The sequence below is a fragment of the Rhea pennata genome, chromosome 6, assembly GCF_028389875.1.
Source record: "Rhea pennata isolate bPtePen1 chromosome 6, bPtePen1.pri, whole genome shotgun sequence".
NCBI lineage: Eukaryota > Metazoa > Chordata > Aves > Rheiformes > Rheidae > Rhea > Rhea pennata.
The window spans coordinates 11,798,207-11,817,663 of NC_084668.1; the positions used below are offsets into that span (position 1 = coordinate 11,798,207).

The 19,457-nt window shown below is 38.2% G+C and overlaps 1 protein-coding gene across 4 annotated transcripts; it reads left to right on the top strand.

Moving 5' to 3' along the window:
• The first annotated feature begins 176 nt into the window (after positions 1 to 176).
• On the top strand, positions 177 to 10,543 carry CCDC14 (coiled-coil domain containing 14). Of its 4 annotated transcripts, none has more exons than XM_062578648.1 (13): positions 177 to 230; positions 938 to 1,036; positions 1,507 to 1,582; positions 2,265 to 2,337; positions 2,433 to 2,570; positions 3,427 to 3,666; positions 3,751 to 3,845; positions 4,854 to 5,427; positions 5,918 to 6,059; positions 6,947 to 7,026; positions 7,458 to 7,676; positions 7,772 to 7,904; positions 9,229 to 10,543. In XM_062578648.1, coding segments are annotated over exons 2-13 (2,757 nt in total). In that variant the 5' UTR covers positions 177 to 230; positions 938 to 1,034; the 3' UTR covers positions 10,214 to 10,543. The 4 variants fall into 4 exon arrangements, with proteins under 4 accessions (XP_062434632.1, XP_062434633.1, XP_062434634.1 ...); XM_062578649.1 differs by having other exon boundaries at positions 3,427 to 3,567; XM_062578652.1 differs by having other exon boundaries at positions 198 to 230; positions 938 to 993.
• Positions 10,544 to 19,457: the final 8,914 nt, after the last annotated feature.

Here is a 19,457-nt window from a genome sequence, read left to right on the forward strand (position 1 = left end):
CCGCCCCTCCGCCGTCCCGCGCGGGCTGCCGCCGGCAGGAGACCAGGGGCGGCCGTTAGCCCCGCCCCTCTCCTAACGGCCGCCGCGTCTGTCAGCCAGGCCGGCTCGGGATTGGTCGGGGCGGGGGCAGAGCGTTACGGCGCGTGCCCCCCCCCGCCCCTCCCCCCCCCCCCCGCGCCTGTGTGGCTGCCGGGGCCATGGCGAGGTCGGGCGCCCCGCGGCCGTGCAAGGTGCGTGGGGAGGGGGCTGCCGGGTGGGTTTGTGCGCGTGGGCGTCACTTACAGCCCTTCTCTGTCCGGAGCCTGCGCCTCAGTCCTCTCTTCAGGTCGTTTTTTCAGGCGGCTGGTTTTCTAACGGGGGCCTCGCGTCGCCGCTTGCGGTGCGTGGCGGTTGGTCCCGCTGGGCACCGCGTTTCTTCTGTCCCTCTGCGTCTGATGCAGCAGCGCGTCCTCTGGGCTCGCTGGGCTTAGTTGTGTCGGTGAGGTGCGTTGCATCGAGCTTTTTCCTTCAGGTATTCTTCCACCTACGTATATCGGTGATTTTGTAAGTATTTTGAGCTATGATGGTCGCTTTATGCATAAAATTCCCAAAGTTTAGCTATGTGTTTTCATTTAGAGAGGAAGTGGAGCTGTGAGAGACTTCCAGACTTCAGTCTGGAAAGTCTGTTTTTATGTCCGCTCTTGTGCTTGACCATGTCATTTCCATTAAGTGTATGTGTGCGTTTGTACAAGGGTACTGAGGTTAATAAAGAGGGCTTGGTTTGTGAAGTGGAAAATGCAGGGTTCAGGCCCTAGCAGTTGTGGTGGGTACCTTCCCTGCACTGTGAGCTGTAGATTAACTGACCTTTCTCAGAAATGGTTCTTGAAATTAGTGATGTATGGTATTCTTCAATTATATTGTGAAAATATTTCATGAAAGTTATTTCTATAACCGGCAGGTATTGTCTTCTGGAAGACTAACAGGAGCTGCTAAATTAACAAATGGAAGAAAACAGTAAGACCTTAATCACGAATACTACCTAAGATCAAGTGTACATGTGAGCATTTGGGAGCCTCATACCTGTCGTACTTAAGTTAGCCAAAAATTCTTTGCACGTATCAGAAAAGATTCTTAGCAGGAAGGCAGTACTGCCAGGTCCTGAGCAGCCCGTGAAAAAACAAGACTCAAACTGAATAGGAGTTCTGCTTATATAAACACAGGGTTGACTATCTATGCTTTGTGTTTGGTTATAAAAGATTCAATTTGTGTGGTTGCTACCCTGATGTGAGATTGTTGAGTGAGGACTGAATTTTGTTCTGACATAAACTATTAATATCTGCTAAATATATTTGTTGCAGTAATACAAATGTGATTTGCAAAAAGGGAAAGGAATTTTATTTCTTGATAGAACACAATTCTTGTTTTTCTAGTTTGCTGTTACTGAATAAAAGTAATCTTATTTTTTTCACTTTACTGCCTATTAGGGAGATAGTATAAACAGTGAATTTGATTCCTCCCTCCCCCCAGGTTTGGCTTAAGAAAAGGCTATCACTCTGATGCGGAGTCTGGGTACTCTCTCTATTCAACTGACTCTGAAGATCAGGTAATTGACTTTTTACTTTACCATCATCTCTGTTAATTTAGAGAAAAGAATGCCTTGAATAATAAAAGGAAAACAGTATAATTCAATTAGTACTATATCTGGATTAGAAATAGCTCTTGCAAAGTCAGTTAAAGTGTTTACATAATGTAGATACATTTAGGTTGGCTGTGTGTGGAGTGAATTTGGCTGTGACAGAGCTTTTTAAGGTATAGGATCTATAGGAACACAACCGTGCTGTTTACAAGATAGAGCTGCCCCTGGCAGAAGTACAGCATATTTGAGAGATGAGGTGCCAAAAAGAATAAGTGATATAGGGTCCATGCCTCTGTTTTCTTGCAGCGTTGAGTGAGTTTATCTCCAAAATAATAAAATCTTGTGGATAGTAGTTTAGCTGTTCATGCAAATAACAATAAAAAACACATGCACAATTACAAAACAAAATCCACCAAGTGGACATGCGTACAACAGCACAATTTAAGGTTTTTTTGCAAAAATTATGTATTTTCAAAGTTTGCAAACTTTTATGAAAATGCGAAGTAATATATGGGTACAATAACATTTTTGCTTATTATCACAGTTACTGTTTTAGATGACAGAGTGGGAAATAGTCCCTTCTAAAATAATATTTTGGTTACTGAAAGAAAACGATACTTATTTTCTGACTGCAGTATTCTTTGTGCAGGTTGATGCTATTCACAATGGACTTGACCGTTGTGCAGCTTTACTCCAGAATATTTTACAAAATGAGGCTACAGGTTGTACCTATTAAAAATCTAAGGTATAGTTTTAGTTTCTGTAAGACTGTTTTAATTTGTTTTGTTGACTGTTTTTTTGTTTCAAATAATACTAGGAAGAGAGACTATTCATAAACAACCTGGGAGAACCACTGTTAAAACTATTTCCAAGCCTTTGATAACCAAAGGAAATACTTCCAAGAAGAAAGGGTTGAAAAAAAATGTTGCCACTACACATGTGCGAAAAGAAATCAGTAAGTGAATTTTCATGTATTTGCCTTTTTTCTCAATATTAATTTATACTAGGTAATTTTTTTGATTAAATGTGTATTGATTACTACCTTGCCTACACAGTTGGTCACATCATAATGTTATATATTTTATCTTGTTTTAACTTTCAATTAATAAAAGAAAAATGATTGGAGCTTCATTTCCCATAATTTAAATTAATGAATCCAGCTGTGCTTAAATTCTGGTATATATGGTGCTTAACTAATCGAGATCCAATACTTGAACAGAAAATGCAATGAAGTATTGTAGGCAGAGTGGCTCTCTTTTTATTAGTGTTTTTCTCCCTCTCCACCCCATGTCCTTTCTGTGATGTCTAATCTGGAAGGCATAATATGGAAATACTTACAGGAAGGGCTTGTAGACTTCTAAGTAGCAGAATGCTTATTTTGGACATTACAGAAAATGGACATATAGCTAATGTCTTTCTAGCACTGTAAAAATACGGTGGTTTTGATTATAACCAGCAGGAGAAATTTAGGTTTGGAGTGTGTTTTAGTATATAGGGAGCAGCTAAGCAGAGACTTGAAGAATTATATTTTAGAATTGGCCTTCTGTAGGATTAAATCTCTTGTGCTTCCTTCAAGGACAGCAGTCTGTCCAGCTGGTGTGTATTGCTATATCAAGAGGAAAAAAAGATGGATTAGTTTAATACTAGATAAAAGTCTGATTGGAATCTTAGATGGTGAGGGCTTGGTCGGGGGAGGGTTTGTTGGTTTTGTTTTTCAAAGGAATATATCTGCCAGAGACTGCCTGATGACACTCTGGGCTTATGTAGATCAAGGTGGACAGCCTCAGCCGTATTGTTTTTCTTCTCTGTAGTGCCGATATCAAATAGAAAGTGTGCCTCATCCACCACACCTTCTGCTGGGAAGGAACTTCCCAGTGCAGCACAGAATCAACTGGTTCAACCAATTCATGTGCCTTGCAGTCAACATACGCCTGTGATGCATCAGAGATTATGTGAGCATGTGCAAACTCAGATGGCTCTGGTAACTGGCCAACCATCACAGAGCAGTGATGAAATTCCTACTGTAACTCCTTATTCTGCTTCAAATCTTGGTTAGTGAAAATACTACTTTAGAACCTAGTCTCCATAACACGAATCGCCCTAATCTGCGACAACATTGCTTTCTTTCATTTCAGGTTGTCAAAATGTTACAGCTCTTAATTACCAGTTGTCTACCTCCACACCAGCTTCATCCCTGCAGCATTCAGCTAATCCTTTATCTACTCAGTCTGTAAGTAAAAGCTTGATTCAGATTATTAATAAATTTTTAAGTTAACACTGCCTCATTAGTTATATTTATTTAAATATACAGCGGCTTTTTTAAATTATTTTTAATTTCTCTTAAGGGAAAAATGCGTATCTCAACCTATAGTAATGAACAGAATAGATAATGACAGAAAATACTGCTATGTAAAATACATTTTATGTGGAGATAAAGAAAGAAATTGGGGACATTTCCATTGGCTGTATATATTGTTTCTGTGTAGTGTTTTCTGTAGTGGACGGCAGTCATAGGAGTTTCATGAAATTACTTATTACTCCTAATAATTACATTTTCATCAATGCATGTTAGGATCATTAACCAACCCCTGACTAAAGAAATCATACCTTTCATGCAGCTGTAAGCTTCCCTGACGATGATCAAGCTGACTGTTTCTTCAGATACTAGATAGCATCTTAGAGCCATGTTTTAAAATACTTACGTATTTCAGGGTATAAAATAAAACCAACGGAGAGTACCAGCTGCCACCATGGGAAATGTGGTAAAGGGCTTTCACCTTGAAACTGTAGATTTACCTTCTATCTGTAGGCAGTCAATGTATAGTTAGCACTCACCTTCACTTTTAAGAAGTTCATCTACTTAAATTAATGAAAGGTAACTGTTTTGCTGGGTATTTTTTCTCCTTCCATGTTCTGGTTTAATTCAAGGAGTGGATACTTACTAAAAAAAAATGAGAGAGAGAGAAAATAGACCTTTTTCCTTGCAGAACAACTGAATATGGACTGTGTTTTTAATGTTGCCAATAAGTTTTAATGTAAAGATAATCAAAACTGGATTTACATGTGAATTAATAAATTGGGTGATCATGCGATTAAGTCAGAAAGAATTCTAGGTTTTTTATATATATTACAAAGAATGATCAAGACTACATTGAATGAGACAAGTTTCTTTAACACTTAAACTCCTTTTTTTTGTTGTTTTGTTTTGTTTTACTTCCTATGAATATTGTTTATCCAGAATGTTCCTGCAGACAATAGCAATGAATGTGTGCCCCAGATGGGTGGAACTGTGGTTTGCCCAGTAGTTTCTGCTCCTGCTACCACTGCTGCACAGATACAGTCTACAACTGCTCTTCCTGGTATGATGCCTTGTATAGTATCAGGTGCATCAAGTAACTCTACAATGCCTACGTTCGTTCCATCGTCTTCTGGCAAGGACACCATCCCAAACCAAGAGCAACAAATGAAAGAAGCAGATTTGATAAGATGTATACAAGCTCACCTGGCCTTGTTACAGCCACATGAAATGAACAGCAGTACCGAACAAAAGCATCATCATCAATGTCCAGCACAACGTAACATCTCAAGTAATAAGGAAGAGGACACTTCCGAAGAACACAGTGAGGACACAGTCAGCGAAGAGGAGGAACTGAATGCACTTGACATAGCCCCAGTGAGAGATACAAGCTATCAGACAAGTTTTGTCAAGAAAGTTCTAAAACCTAAAAGAGAAAGTCCAGAAAAAACAGCCCATAAAGTTAGAACAGTAAAATATCTCTTGGGAGAGCTCAGAGCACTGGTAGCAGACCAAGGTAAAGACATTTTCATTGTGCGGTGCAGATTACGTACAGGTAGTATGAGCTATGTTAAATGAACGAGCACTCTTCAAAATCTGGAAATCGGATGGGTCAGATGATACACAACATCTTAGAGTGGTTTTCTACAACTTTGTTTGTAAGAGTTTCGTGTTCCACTGTGAATAAGTATTAAATGTTCATAACCACTAGGACGAAGATTGTTCTCATTTCATGTACAGTGTTGTGCTCTGAGAGTTGATCAGGAAGCAGTTTAGGCAGATTGCAAAAGCAGTACCACCAAGTTGGATTGGGAAGCTGATCAGTAATGATTATTGAGAACCTAACACATGATTTTCATAGTCAAACTTAGAAGTTTTGAATAAAGAAAGATAGACAGACAAAATAAAGACAAGTTTTGTTTAAAAGAAAAAAATACTATTAGTTGCTGTCATATTACAACGGTTTTTTCCTTCCTTTCTTTCTTTTTTTCCTCACCTTTTGGCAGATGATTCAGAAATGTTAAGATTGATGAGTGAAATAGAAACCTCAGTATCATTGCTCCCAGCTGTAGTGGGAAGTACGAATATACAAACTGAAATAGCACTAGCTCTGCAGCCTCTCAGAAGTGAAAATGCCCAGCTGCGTAGGTTAGTAACTGTTCAGTGATTTTGTATTTACTCCAAAAATGCCTAAAACATCTTTAGTTAAAGTGTTCTGAATAGCATATTTTAGCATAGTTATGGTGTAAACTTTGTCATTTCATTCTTGTCTGCATAGTATTTATGTTACCAGCTGTGTTGGTTCGGCTGTATAGCTTCAAATAATACTTAACTGAAATGATTTCAATTAATACTGGAGTTCTAGTAGTACCAGTTTTTGCCAAATAGTCTTTTGCTTGAAAATGGATAACCAAGTGAGATGGGGCAAGTCATAAGACAGTTGCAAAACTGGCATATGTCTAGTTGCATTCCCCCTATAAGATGGCAGTAATACTTACTATTTTACAAAAGCACTTCAAAGTTTAATGCGTTCTTGTAAAGTGTTTTCAAAGTTTGTTTAAAATACATTACCATTTCTTCCACAATTAGGCCTTTTTCTAAGTGGGACATTCTGGCTGAAAACCTCACTGTTAAAATAGCTAGCCTGCTTATAGTCTTTAGGTACTCTATTCTAAAATGTAGAAATGGAGCTCATTTCAGGAGACCTCTCAAATATATAGCACTTTACTTCAGAGGAGAGGGCAGCATATCTACCAGAATGTGCAAAGGGTCTGTTGTATTGAAGAAGGATACAAATGCAGGAAAATGCATTATTAAAACCTTTCAGTACTTCTAAACATATTTTTGTGTTTCTCAAATATTTTAACTCCTAATTTGTATTTCTAAAACTTCCATATATTCTAAAATTCCTATGTTTCTGAAACATTTTTGTTTCTAAAATAAGTAGACACTTCTTCCAAACTAATACAAAGTATACTCGGTTTGAACTTATTCTGAACTTTCTGAATATGGGCTTCTTTGTAATTCACATTTAGGAGGCTAAGAATATTAAACCAGCAACTCAGGGAACGAGAAAGAAATGAGAAGACATCTGGACAGAACTGCAACTATGAATGTAAAGTACTAATAGAGATTGATGCTTGTAGTGGCAATTTGTGTTAAGGTTTAAATAGATACAGATATGTGTATTCATACTGCCAGTGGCCTTTAGTGGCAACTAGAGTGACTGATGTGGGTCTGATAATGAAACTGCATCTGTAGGCAAGGATGTTCTGCCTGTTTAGAACTCCCCATAGACACTTAGATCTGATGTTCAGCTCCAGAGCAGATTAATTTTATCCCTCTTACAATGACGATGACATGCTAGACAACTAAGAAGGAAGCTTATGTTTTAGCTCCCTATCTTTAAAAAAAAAAAATCTATATTTTCTATCTTTAAGCCAAAGTCCTGTTACCGAATTTATTTAAGAATTTAGTTGAATGTAAAAATCACAAAATTGTAGACAAGGCACTTAGACTTTCTATGTTTTTTTTTTTTCCTGGTAGTAGTTTCTCTGCAGTCTCTGAATATGATGCTCCAGAGCCAGTTGAAAGAATCACTAAAAGGCCTTGAGTCACTGCAGGCTAAAAATGAAGAACTATTTAAAATAATAGAAAGTCAGAAAGAAGAAAATAAACATGTTGCCAAAAGTATTGAAGATAAAGATAAAGAATTGCTTGAAAACAAACAACAATACGACATTCATGCCACCAAGCTCAAGATTGGTATGTGTTTATTCTTCAGTCAATATTTTTAAACTTAATTTCTATTATTAGCTGAATTCTACAAATTATTAGCTAAATTCTACTTGGCATTTTAGAAGTGGAAGAGGCACTAGCAAACGTGAAGAGCCTTCAGTTTAAGCTGGAAGCTTCAGAGAAAGAAAATCAAATTTTGGGCATAACATTACGTCAGCGTGATGCAGAAGTTAACAGACTACGTGAGTTAACCAGGTACAGTTGATTAAGCTATTTTTTGCCTCTTGACATCACTTTTGGGGTTTTTTTCCTCTGCTTTGGATTACTGCAATCTTAATACAACATCAGCATCATGTAAGCCAAAACCTCTCTTTGTATTTTTGTTACGTTAGTACTCTGACTTTTTTAAAATAAAGCTCCAGTGCTCCAGTTAGAGTTCTGTTGTAAATTCTTTTGCTACGTGACACAATTTATGCAAAGTTTTAGCTTGCATAGCAGACCTACCAATAAGGAGCTCCATGAGAAGTGGATGGATCTGGAGAATGATGCTTGAAGCTGTAGTATTTGGAGACTAGCTGTTAACTTTAATTAAGAAGAGATTTCTCTTTTTCCTTATATTGGCTTAAAAATCATTCTCTGTGGAGAGCTTGCATAACGGTCTGCCTTCAGGATCCACAGAGAGCTCTTCCTATATGAACGAACAGTCCCAGTCCTTAATGCACAGACCTTTGAATTGCACCCAGATATTATTTATGGGTGTAGGTGGGGGCTCTTGGACCACTGAATTAAGGTGGTGTTACTCATAAATTTTGCAGAACTCTTCTATATAGTTTTTATGTATATGGTGGCAAGTTGGGAGGCTTACAGGGTCTTTTGGGTATGCAAAACTGGTATATATAAAATTTCTATGCTGTGTGCATAGGAAGTTGCATTGTTTTCTGTTGTTTACAGTTAATACTAATTTGAATGGCACAATACTTTTAATCAGCACTTAGTATAAACTTAGAGTTTATACTCTATATTTTTCTGTGACTATTAAAAACTAACCACTAGGTGGTGATATAATGATATCCTATTACATGTGTATTTGTATATGCTATATACATAAGCATTAAATGTTGTGGGTTTTTTGCTACAGAAAGTAAAAAATGCATAGAAATATTTTTATTAGATTTCTTCTTTTTTAATATATTCCTTAGATGCAGTGGGAAAAATAGTGTGGAAAGATTTTCTCATTGATTTTCCAAAGTTGTTTCAATATGCTTTCTAAGAGCTTCTTGCTGTCAAATTATTTTATTTTGTAGTAATCTAAGCAAGTAAATCAGGAATAATTTCAAAAACTTTGTTGTGTTGTGGTCTTTTAGTTATTTTATAGGCATATTTCTCTAAGTTGAAAACTGAAACTCAAGAAACTTGGAACTGATTCACATTTACATTAGTATTTTGTGCTATCATACTCACTTATGTGGGTTGTAGCTTCACCACAGTCTGATTAAATATAATGTTTTAGGTTTATATGAATGTTTTTGAAAAATAGTTGCTAAATAAAGTAATTAACTTGATGAATTGATCTTAACAGAACCTTGCAGGGCAGTATGGCCAAGCTTCTGTCTGATCTCACAGTAGACAATATCAGACCTAAACCTGAAAAAGGTCTCTCGAAGTCTCTTTTGGAAGACTATGAGAAACAGATGCAGTCTGATCCATTTCCTGTGAGTACGTCAGTAATGACTTACCTTAAAAAATTAGAGACTGATCCTATTTTGACAGATACAGAAACTAAGTTCTCAAACAAAAGTGAGGAATTAGAAGTGCTAAATCTGGCCTACGGAAAGTTTGCTGCTGAAGGAACTAAAATAAACAGCACATTTTCAGAAGACAAAACTACAACTCCAAGAATTCTACCAGCCTTTCTGAAACAAGATAGAGAAACAGTTGGTGTTTCTGAGACTTTACTAGATGACCAAAACAAACTGGATGAGACTATTTATATTCCGTTAACTAGCAGTGCCTCTAAAAAACAGCTGCCAGTCTCTGAGAGAACTAGTGTGCAACCTAAAATCAGAGGGGCTTGTAAGATGTTGGACTTCAACTATGAACTGTCAAATTCTGAGAAGCAAAATGGATGTGACGTGTCAAAGGACCCCACTGTTTTGGATAAACTAAGTGCTGGATACAGTTTGAAGAAGACCACAGAAAACACGCTTGAAGCTACAGGGGATGCAGTGAAGCTGGAAGGAGAGAAAGTCCAAATAAGGCCAGAAGACATTCTAAGTAGAGCTGCAAAAGGCATTACTGACAAACCAGACCAACCTCAGCTTGGTATATACCCTCGTATTCCAGTGCTCTTTCACAAAGAGAATTCTCAGAAAAACGGCGGTGAAATATCTGATGTTAGTTTTGTTTCATTTGATGATATGTCAGGGAAGTCTGAATGGAGTGCATCTTCTTTTTCAACATTTACCTCTCGAGATGAAGAGGACTTTAAGAATGGCTTAGCAGCGTTGGATGCCAACATAGCTAGGTTACAAAGAACTCTGCAAAACAGCATTATGAAACAATGAATATGAGGAAACAAAATGGTCTGTACTTGTTTGGGTAATTTGGGTTTTTCTAAAGTATATTAATAAGTATGGTACTGATCTTAATATTTGTATTTTTATATGAAATGAGTAGCTCCTAGCTGTATAAATTATGAATGGAATTTGTTCCTCATTAAGTTATGGTGCTGCTTCCCTTGGTATTCCCTTCAATAACTGGTAAAAATGCCTTTATCTAAATTAATGACTTAGCTTTGTACTCTTAATTGCAAAACTAATTCTTGGCACAGCATTTGATAACTTTTTAAGAAACTGATGTGCCGTTGGCAATACAGTTTTTCTATTAAATGATGAGTATCCTTATTTGTTTTCTTCTGTGTGCCTTTCTAAGTAGTAAGAACAGCATTAAGATGCATTTGAAGTCAGTTACAGGTGTGATAAAATCTGGAGAGGTTTTTATTTCATTATGATATATAGTTACTTCCATTGTTTTTGACCAGGTATGTTTTCAGACATTAGATCCTTGCTCTGGTTCATCATGAAGGTGCACAAACAGTAGTGTCAACATCAAAGAAATGGGTGGGCAGGACTCCTTATTCAGTGGCATTGCTTCTTGATCCAAGTTGGGCTTAATCAAGAAGTGGGAATTTAAGTGATAACAGTGGAGCTGGATGGAATTTAAGCAGTCCTTTGCCTTGACTTCATCATATTTTTTTGAAGGGGAGTTTAGGTGCAGAAGGCTTAATTAAACTCCTTCTACTATTTTTTTTTTTCTTTTGTAAAGAGCAGTTGCAAAGTAGCATGCATGGGCAGGAGGTTACACAGACAAAGGCCTGGGAAGAGCTAGCTGCTAGGGAGCAGCTCTGCAGGAAAGTTGAGCTGTAGTCAGTCGCTGGCTGAGCTTAAGTCAGTGTCATGCCGTTGACAAAAATTCAGCCATCATCATGGAATTTGCAGAATGTGGTAGACCTTGTAAAACACATGAAGTAACCATTTTCTACTCATCATTGGTAAGACTCATTTTTCAGTTCTGAGCACTGTTCTTGCAGAAGGAAATTGATTTAAGTGGAGAGTCCAGGTAAGGGCAAGAAAAGAACCATCAGAGTTGTTTTATTCTATGGTTTTGTTATAGATCATGGTTTCTAAAGATATTTATTTTTCTCTGAAGTAGAAGAGAATACAGTATCCGTGGTAAACATTGGACAGCCTGATGGTGACGAAACAGAAGCAATAACACACTTCAGCTGACATGAAGGATATGGATTAGGCATTAGCAAAAACTGACAAAGCAGTACAGTTACTGAAGCACTAGAATAGACAGTCTAGGGAAGTCATGGAAATGTTGAAAAAGTTGTTTAGGTGTCAGACTTCTGTTAGGCATAAATACAGGGAGTCTGGAATGAATCATCCAAATTGGCTCACACATGATCTGTTGGTAGTAGGGGGGATGATTCCAAGGCCATGTCCTCTTTGTGTTTCCAGATCTCAATGTCAAGAATTCAGATCATATAAGTTTAAGCTACAGGTATGGAAAGGTGGTGGTATTCCTACTGTTCTGTTCCTGTTGCACCCTTTTGCAGCACTTGACAATTTAAATTCATGGGCTTTTTTTCAGAGAAAGTATCTCTGGAAAGCGAACAACAGTATAAGGTGCTGAATTTAAGACTGCTCTTTTTGCAAAGTTGTTCTTTTTTTCTTTTTTTTCCCCTCCCTCCCACCCACCCCAGAAAACAATACTGAGCTTCTTGGTGCAGCCTTTTCCTTTATATTTCCTTGTAGATCAAAGGTCTTAAGTCTTACCAGTTTGAAGATCTTTTCCCTGGTTCGATTTACTTGAAGGAGTAAAATTTAAAGTTAGGGCACTACGCATACATTATGCAGTGCACCAGTTCTGTGATTATTTTAGTTATTGGTAACTGAGCAATAAGATGGTATGAAGCAACATATACTACAGAAGATGCCAACTGGCACTCTTGCTTTGAGGAAGAGAAATTAGACTAAATAGTGACTTCAGTGATTTAGAATGCTTTTAAGGCTTGGCCTGCATTTCTTGTTATTCTTCACACTATTCATGCTCAGGTTTCAAAGTAAGGTTGATGGTAAGAAAGTGAACACATCTTAATTATTTACAAGCAATTTCACTGTACAGGCAAAACAAGATTTAAATTGTGACTATGACATGGGTCAAAGAGAAGCTACTAGTTCTTGTCTTTCAGACTGTGGGAAGGAAAAGATGACAAATACCTATGCAAAGAAGAAGAGGATTGACAAAAAGACTGGGTGTTCAAGAAATGATGGCAGAAATATTAATTAATAGACAAACTAATTCAGTTTTCTGCTTGCAGTTAAGACTGTTATTCCACTTGAATATCCAAATGGGATATTTAACCTCACCAAAGCTAGTTCAAAACTGTCTAAAACAGCTGGAATGTCAAGATACCTAAGTGCATTAGTCTCACACTGAGAGTGTTTTCTTTCAGGTGTAGCTCAACTGGGAAGATATTACACCATCTTATTTGTGTCTTACTCAATGTTACGAAGTTATTTCTAAGCATGAGATTACTACTGTAGCATTTTTGAATTGCAAGAGATACCTGCAGGTGTCTAACCAGTTTCTATTTCTCCTTAGAAGGAGAAGCTGAGAAACCAAAAGGAAGAGTTGTCTTTAATATACCTCTTTGTTTTGTACTTAGATATGTCAATCCAGAGCTATTACAAATTTAAATGAATAACAAAGTATTTATGAGTGTGCATTGCTGAGAATGCAGAAACCACCAAGTTCAAAGAGATCCATCAGAGAGACTTTAGAAGGCCAGAAGTACTTCCAAGAAACAACTCCCAAAAAAAAAAGAGAGAGAAAGAAAAGGTCAGTACTCAAGTAGACTCAGTAGAAGACAAATACTGATAACATCTTTGACAAGTCATTCTTTTAATGAGTGCTGTATGTAGTCAAGTAATACCAACAGCAAATGAAAGAAATCCTAGAATTTACTCATGTTGTCCCATAAGCATTATGACCACTCCAGTTTGCATAGTCTTCCATAAGCACTCTAAGCAGCATGTAGCAAAATAAGATCCTAGCTAACTGAAAAGAAAGAGGTGTTAATCTTTGCTATCTAAGCCAGCTTAAAAGTTATTTCCTCTCACTCTCATAATAAAAAGGTGAAAGAAGACTTGGACCAATGGTACCCTCTTTCTCAACATCTGTACTTGAAACATCAGAGTAGCTTGTACTTGTTGGAGTGTGTATTGCTGCTCTTCACTCATCAGAACAGGACAAGTGCTGGTTACTGCATAAATTAGGAGTTTCTAGAATCCACACATGTTGCAAGGAAGGAGAGCTTAGATCTGCATCTTTCGTGGACCCATTCATCTCACCACTGCTTTTAAGAACTTGTTAGTGTGATCCAGTTGATAGAACTACCTTGCTTCTCTAGGGTAGAGAGAATATTTACTAGCCACTGCATCCATCTGCTTAAGAGAATTATATGTCAGTGCAACAGCCCCTCGAATAAGGTCATGGTAGAGGAGTCAAAGTGTATTTATGATGAAGTTCCATTGCTCTTCAGTTTTTTTCAGGGATACTTAAAGATTGGGCTGCAGTGTCAACTGATACAAATTATTTTTGTGTAGCAGATGGAATTTTACTGCTGTTCTTGGTGGGAGAGGAAGTAGCATTTAAATTCAGTGAAATTTATTGTCCAATCAGAAAAGTACAGACCTCCCTCAAAGCTGAAGGATCAGACAAAGAGTGACCAGCTCTTGTGCTTCAGTTTCTGTAGCCAGGAGGCCATGTTTGAATTAGCAGGCCTGACAGAAGCCTAAACAGCCGTGCCAGATCTCTGGGCATATTCCAGGACAAACAAGAAGACAGCAGAAGCAGTTCAAACAAGAAACATTTCCTTCCATGTCTGAAGGCCTATTCTTCCGCACCTACACTTTTACTGTGGTCGTGAAAAAGCCAGCCTCATAATTTCCTTCCACCGTAATGTATGTATTTATAAAATAATTTTATAGTTCATTCTCATTAATTATAAAGACTTGTAATTGAAACTTATGATGCCAACACAGGAACACTCAAGTGGTTGGGCTGAGCAGTTTTAATCACATGTAGTTAGTCATGCAGCCAAGCAAGTATTCAGCAGAACTTTCCATCTTGGCCAGTGCAGTTAATTCAAGTTATATCTATCCATATTTTAGCCTCCAAGCATAAGGGATGTGTGAAATTTTTATATTCAGTATTAAATCATTGTTCTGGTTTATGTTCAGTAATTGCTGCTGTGAAACAGTTCTCTTATTCCAAGGAGTAACTTACAAGGAGCAGCTCAGCAGCTGCAATTTCAGTGGTCATGTAGCCTCCTCTGGCTTTTTCTTAAAGCCAGAAAGAGAAAAGTTATAGGAGTTTGGGTTTTTTCCAGAGTTTTTTTCCTGAAGTTGAAATCTGCACTTCCAAAGATAGGAAAGGCACTCTGAACATAGCTTTCATTAGGCTCTTAACAGTCATTTTCCTTTTATGGACCTTTTTCCTTATGGTGAAGTGCCAGGGTTGGGCAATACTCCAGAATCTAGGATACCTGAGTTTCATCTGTACAGAATTCGCTGCTCTGACTTCTTAGGCAATGAGTGTCTATAACCCAATGTCTTATCCAGAAAAGTGGGGAACGATAGCTCCCTGCAAATGCTAAGGAGGACCTCTGCCTTACCATTGTGTCCAAGTGTCTCAATGTCTTCTACCTAACAAAAATGCCTTACTTGCTCAAGTGGAGCCAGTGCTACAGCTGTATGTGAGCTACCTGGGACATCATTTGTGGTCAAGCTGCAAATGCATAGAGCTCTGTGTGGATGGAAAGTTTTACAATTTGCAGTGCATTTTATGAAGTTATGCTGACTGCTACTAGTATCTCAACTATCTTGCTTTAGGTCTTAACTTATGTAGGTATCCTTAATCAGGGTGGATTTGTTTTTTTCCTAATAAAGGAGAAAGATACTTTTCTGTTTAAATCTGCTAAAACGGATTAAGAAAAGAAATTCATAGATATAGTCACTTTAACAGTCTCCCTAGATAAGACAGAGGAATGATCAAGTTTGAATAGTCCTGCTGATAACGTGTAATGCCTTGCTGAGCTCTCTTTTGCTATATTCTGCTATATTCTGAACAGCCAAAATACCTTTTAGTTAATGCTAGAAGCATTTTTACCCAGCTTCATTCCACGGCTTATCACTATCATCTTGCAGCAACTAGTTGGAACTGCTGAATGGAGATCCTCAGAGGCACTACTGAGCCAGTTATTGCAGTTCTGCACACCACTGCACTGGAACCAGAATGTGCAAGAACACTTGAGAATGTCAAGTCAGCTCTGGAGTGTTAAAAGTGAGTTTTACAGAAACTTCAGTCCAAATACATGCTAGGTAGATCAGGCTGCCCACATTTATAATCTGCTTCCAATTAAAACTCAGGCAGGCTATCTCAAGTTGTTTTTGAGCAAGACTGTTCAAGTGCTGGAGAGTCGTGTCTGCCTTCCCCAAAGGTCAGTATATTCTTTCAGTAATTTCATTGCACAATAAAGTCCTAGAGTCACATTTTCCTTCAGCAAGATTTGGGGATTTTTGTAGTTTCTGGTTATATGGGCAAGTCACAGATTTTGCCTGCAGAGATATAGGTACAGGCAGAATAAAATAGCAGATGAGCTATTGCTGAGCTTAGTTCTTCAGACTGTCTGCTTTTAAGGTGAGATCAAGAGTGCCAGTAACTTCCAAGAGTATTCTGGAAGCCAGATAGAGCTGTAGCCAGATAGAAGTGCCCAGTAGGAGCCCTAATACCACGCCTTAGCCTATGTCAGATCTTTCTCAAGAATAAGTTAAAAATATAAATAAAAGTGCACAGTTGTGTGCACATGTACGTACACACAGTGCATAAACTGAGAAATATTTGTGGCAGAGAAAAATGATTTCTCAGGCTTTAGTCTCCAGCTTTCTTTTAATCTACGAAAATGGAGTCTGTTTCTTTAATTTCTAACATTCTTCATAGGAGAATCTTCACTGTAGCTCTTTTCATCTGTTACTGCAGTATAGGCAAGGGAAAGATACCTTATTGTGTAGGTAATCTGTGCCTTCAATGATTGGCAATTCTTTATTATAGTTATTGTATTTATTATAGAAAGCAGTAAGCTATGGTGCAGCTGTGAAGAGAACAGTATTCATGAGATTATATTTGTGCAGGAATGGGTTAGTCAGTCCACATGGTCATGCGCTGTTTTCCTTTCCAAAGTTTAATAGAAGCACCACAATCAGGTACTGAAAATGATCTTTTTCAGGAATGGGATCATTTAAAATTAGATGGTGTCAACTTTAAACTTAAGATCTACAGAGATACTGCATTCACACAGAGTCAAGTGGAGAGAACATTATCCCTTAGATTCTCTAGTCATACTCCTACATGTCTGTCCTGGCCACATGCAAGCCCTCAGTCATAGTGTAAAGCCGTGTATCAACCTCACTCATAAGGTGGCACCAGTAGTATGACAAGTTCATCAACAATGAGGCATGCTGAAAATTTCCTTACTGCGCTGATGCAGAACATCCATTACTAAGCTTTTTACACTGTGCTCCAAAGACAAATGTAAAAACTGATACTCTACTGACTGGAAAAAGAGCTGCTTAAGCTAGCTGAAGTACAGCAGCCATCTGTGCTGCAGTTAAGATTGTGTGGTTTATAGGCCCATAAAGTGTTTGCATGTCCAAAGATTAGTTAAAAGCACTATTTCTTTTAAGTCTTCTGGTTTTGTTCAAGCCCCTGATGAATTCTGGCTACTTTTTTGCTGCAATAATACAGCCAAAACATATATTTTCTTACTGCCTCCTCCCAGATTCTATTCTGTATTTAGAAGCTAGCAATGATGGTTTTGGACTTTCAATTACAATATTAAGCTAAGTGTAAGATATTTGTCTTGGCACGAGCTAGAATATAAATAGCTTTAACATCAGTCTCAGGTTCTATTTATCCCACCAAGGAATGCCAGTTCTCTTTCACACTGGATCTCAAACTAAGATCATCCCAACATCACCCTTATTCTAGTACCCTCTTTCCAAGAAACACAAGCAAAGCAGAGCTGAGGACTCTGTTCTGCCCTCCAAGACATCAGACAGACAATACAGAATTATTGCTCTGTGCAATTGTTCCCATACATTCCTTCAACATCCGTCCCCCACCTAATCTGCAGAGATGTAGCAGTATGTTGTGGTATTGGACTACCTCCAGCACTAATGCTATCCCTGACCTAAGTCTGCGTTTCTGTGCAAAGAATTTTTCACCACAGCATTTTATGTCTTTCTTCCACTGGGCCAAGGCTTGAAATTCTAGGGCTACCGATTTCCACCTTCCACACGCACGCGTGCTGCCACCTAGCCCAACCAGAGCTTAAGACACATTTTAGGCAATGAACCTCTGTGTGAGAGAGAACCTCTGTGGAGTGTCCCTATAAGTAGTGAAGCTAGAGTTTAAGTGACTACTTTCATGGCAGCTCTTGATTAAGGAATGATAAATTCTGATCAGATTTTGAAGTGAGTTCTTTCAAGAGCAGTTACTTTTCTATTAAAAAAAATCCATCATCTTTCCAGTTTGCTTAGTGTATCATACACTGAGAAAACACTAGCATCACTAGCAACACTAGCATGTTGAAGATTCCTCGTTGAATTCTTCCCAGGAACATTCCTGAAGAGGGTCCTGCAGGCATTGTTAAGTTGTTTGGAAGCCTCTGAAATTACCCATGTCGAGGAGTCACAAACATCACAAACACCTGCCTTTTCTCTGAAAGCACAGGCAGCAGTGCCGACCATAATTTCAACCGAGACAGTTGCCAGCAGCGTGCCTGTGAACCGAAGAGGCACAGCCCAGTAATATTTGTTCACTGCGTTCAGTTAATGCACACTTTGGGGTTAAACTGACTCCCTCGCATGCCATCATAATCTTTATTTCACTTTTGTGTCTGACATCCCATAGCCTCGCTCTAACAAGAGTTAAGATCTTTCCCTGAGCAAGCATCACTTCCAAAGCGAGGCTCCAAGTGCATCCACTGTGGCAGAGCCCGCTCTCCTAGCAGCTGGCTGTGGAAACAGGAGAAGGAATCATCACCACGAAGCCAGCTGAGGAGACGCAGACACCATTCATGCAGACCGTCTCAGGCCATGTATGGAAGAGCTGCTATTGTTAGTGCCACTCGGGAAATATTCGAGGGAGTGTGTAATTGTTTGCAGTCAGATTCTTTTATCAACACTTAATTAACTGCAGTTACAACACATGTTCACAATTAATTTTTTAAATTACTGAGATAGTTTTTAAACCTATTCTGTAGGCATTCTTAGAAGCTTCCACCGGAGGTTCCAGGAATGATAGGCTATAGTCCTGTGCTCAAAGTAGTAGACTCTTCTTATTGAAAAGTCCTCAAATATGGTCTTGCATGACCTCTGCATTTCATGTCCATGACAATTCAAAGGGGACCATTTTTAGAAGTTATCTGATGCTGCTTTAATTTTCTTCCTTTGTAAACAGCTCTGGGCATTTCTAAAAAACTAATTTACACAGCTACAACAAAAGCTGTTGTCATCCATCCCAACTGCAGAAAGTGGTTACTTTGGATTTGGCTGCATCTTCCAAATACACTGTTTCATCAGTCATCTGATCCAACAAAGAAGCCACAATGAGAAACATTTTGCTTTTAAAATCCACAGACTACTTCTAAAAGTCCAGAATTTTTCCCCTCAGTGAACTTCTTCAGTTGGATCCCCTTCACTGAGGTAACTGAATAGTAGCTTCTTCACCTTTTAAATAGGATTATACTTAGTCTAACTTAATTACACTGAAAGACTAGTTTTCATTTTACAAAGACCTGAAAGAACTGCAAATGAAAGTCATTTTACAGTTCCTACATTTTGTTGAACAATCAGTCAGTGCTCTAAAATTTAGCAAAAAAAGAGCTCATCCTTTTGAATAGGTCCTGTAAAGTCACAGGCTTGCAAGAAGATTCATTGCTTGGGTCACAAGGCTTAAAGCTGACCGTTCTCAGCCTATTCTCTAGACAGTCTGGCTATGTAGCACGCATAGTTGTTAAAGATTTCATGTTTGTGGTTTTGCAGAATTTCAGTCTCTGAAGTAGTTATTCTGACAGTTTAAGAGGACATTGACTAGTCTGGTTGTTCCCACTCACTTCTTGCAAATATTGACAATCAAATCAAGAATATAATTAATACATTCCTTCTGTGCATTGTTGCA

Excerpts from the sequence above, each read along its gene's own strand:
- CCDC14 (XM_062578652.1), top strand. The coding sequence starts at position 198 with ATGGCGAGGTCGGGCGCCCCGCGGCCGTGCAAG. Across the intron at positions 1,583-2,264 it reads CAACTGACTCTGAAGATCAG|GTTGATGCTATTCACAATGG; the intron begins GTAATTGACTTT and ends TTCTTTGTGCAG. Across the intron at positions 6,060-6,946 it reads GAAAATGCCCAGCTGCGTAG|GAGGCTAAGAATATTAAACC; the intron begins GTTAGTAACTGT and ends ATTCACATTTAG.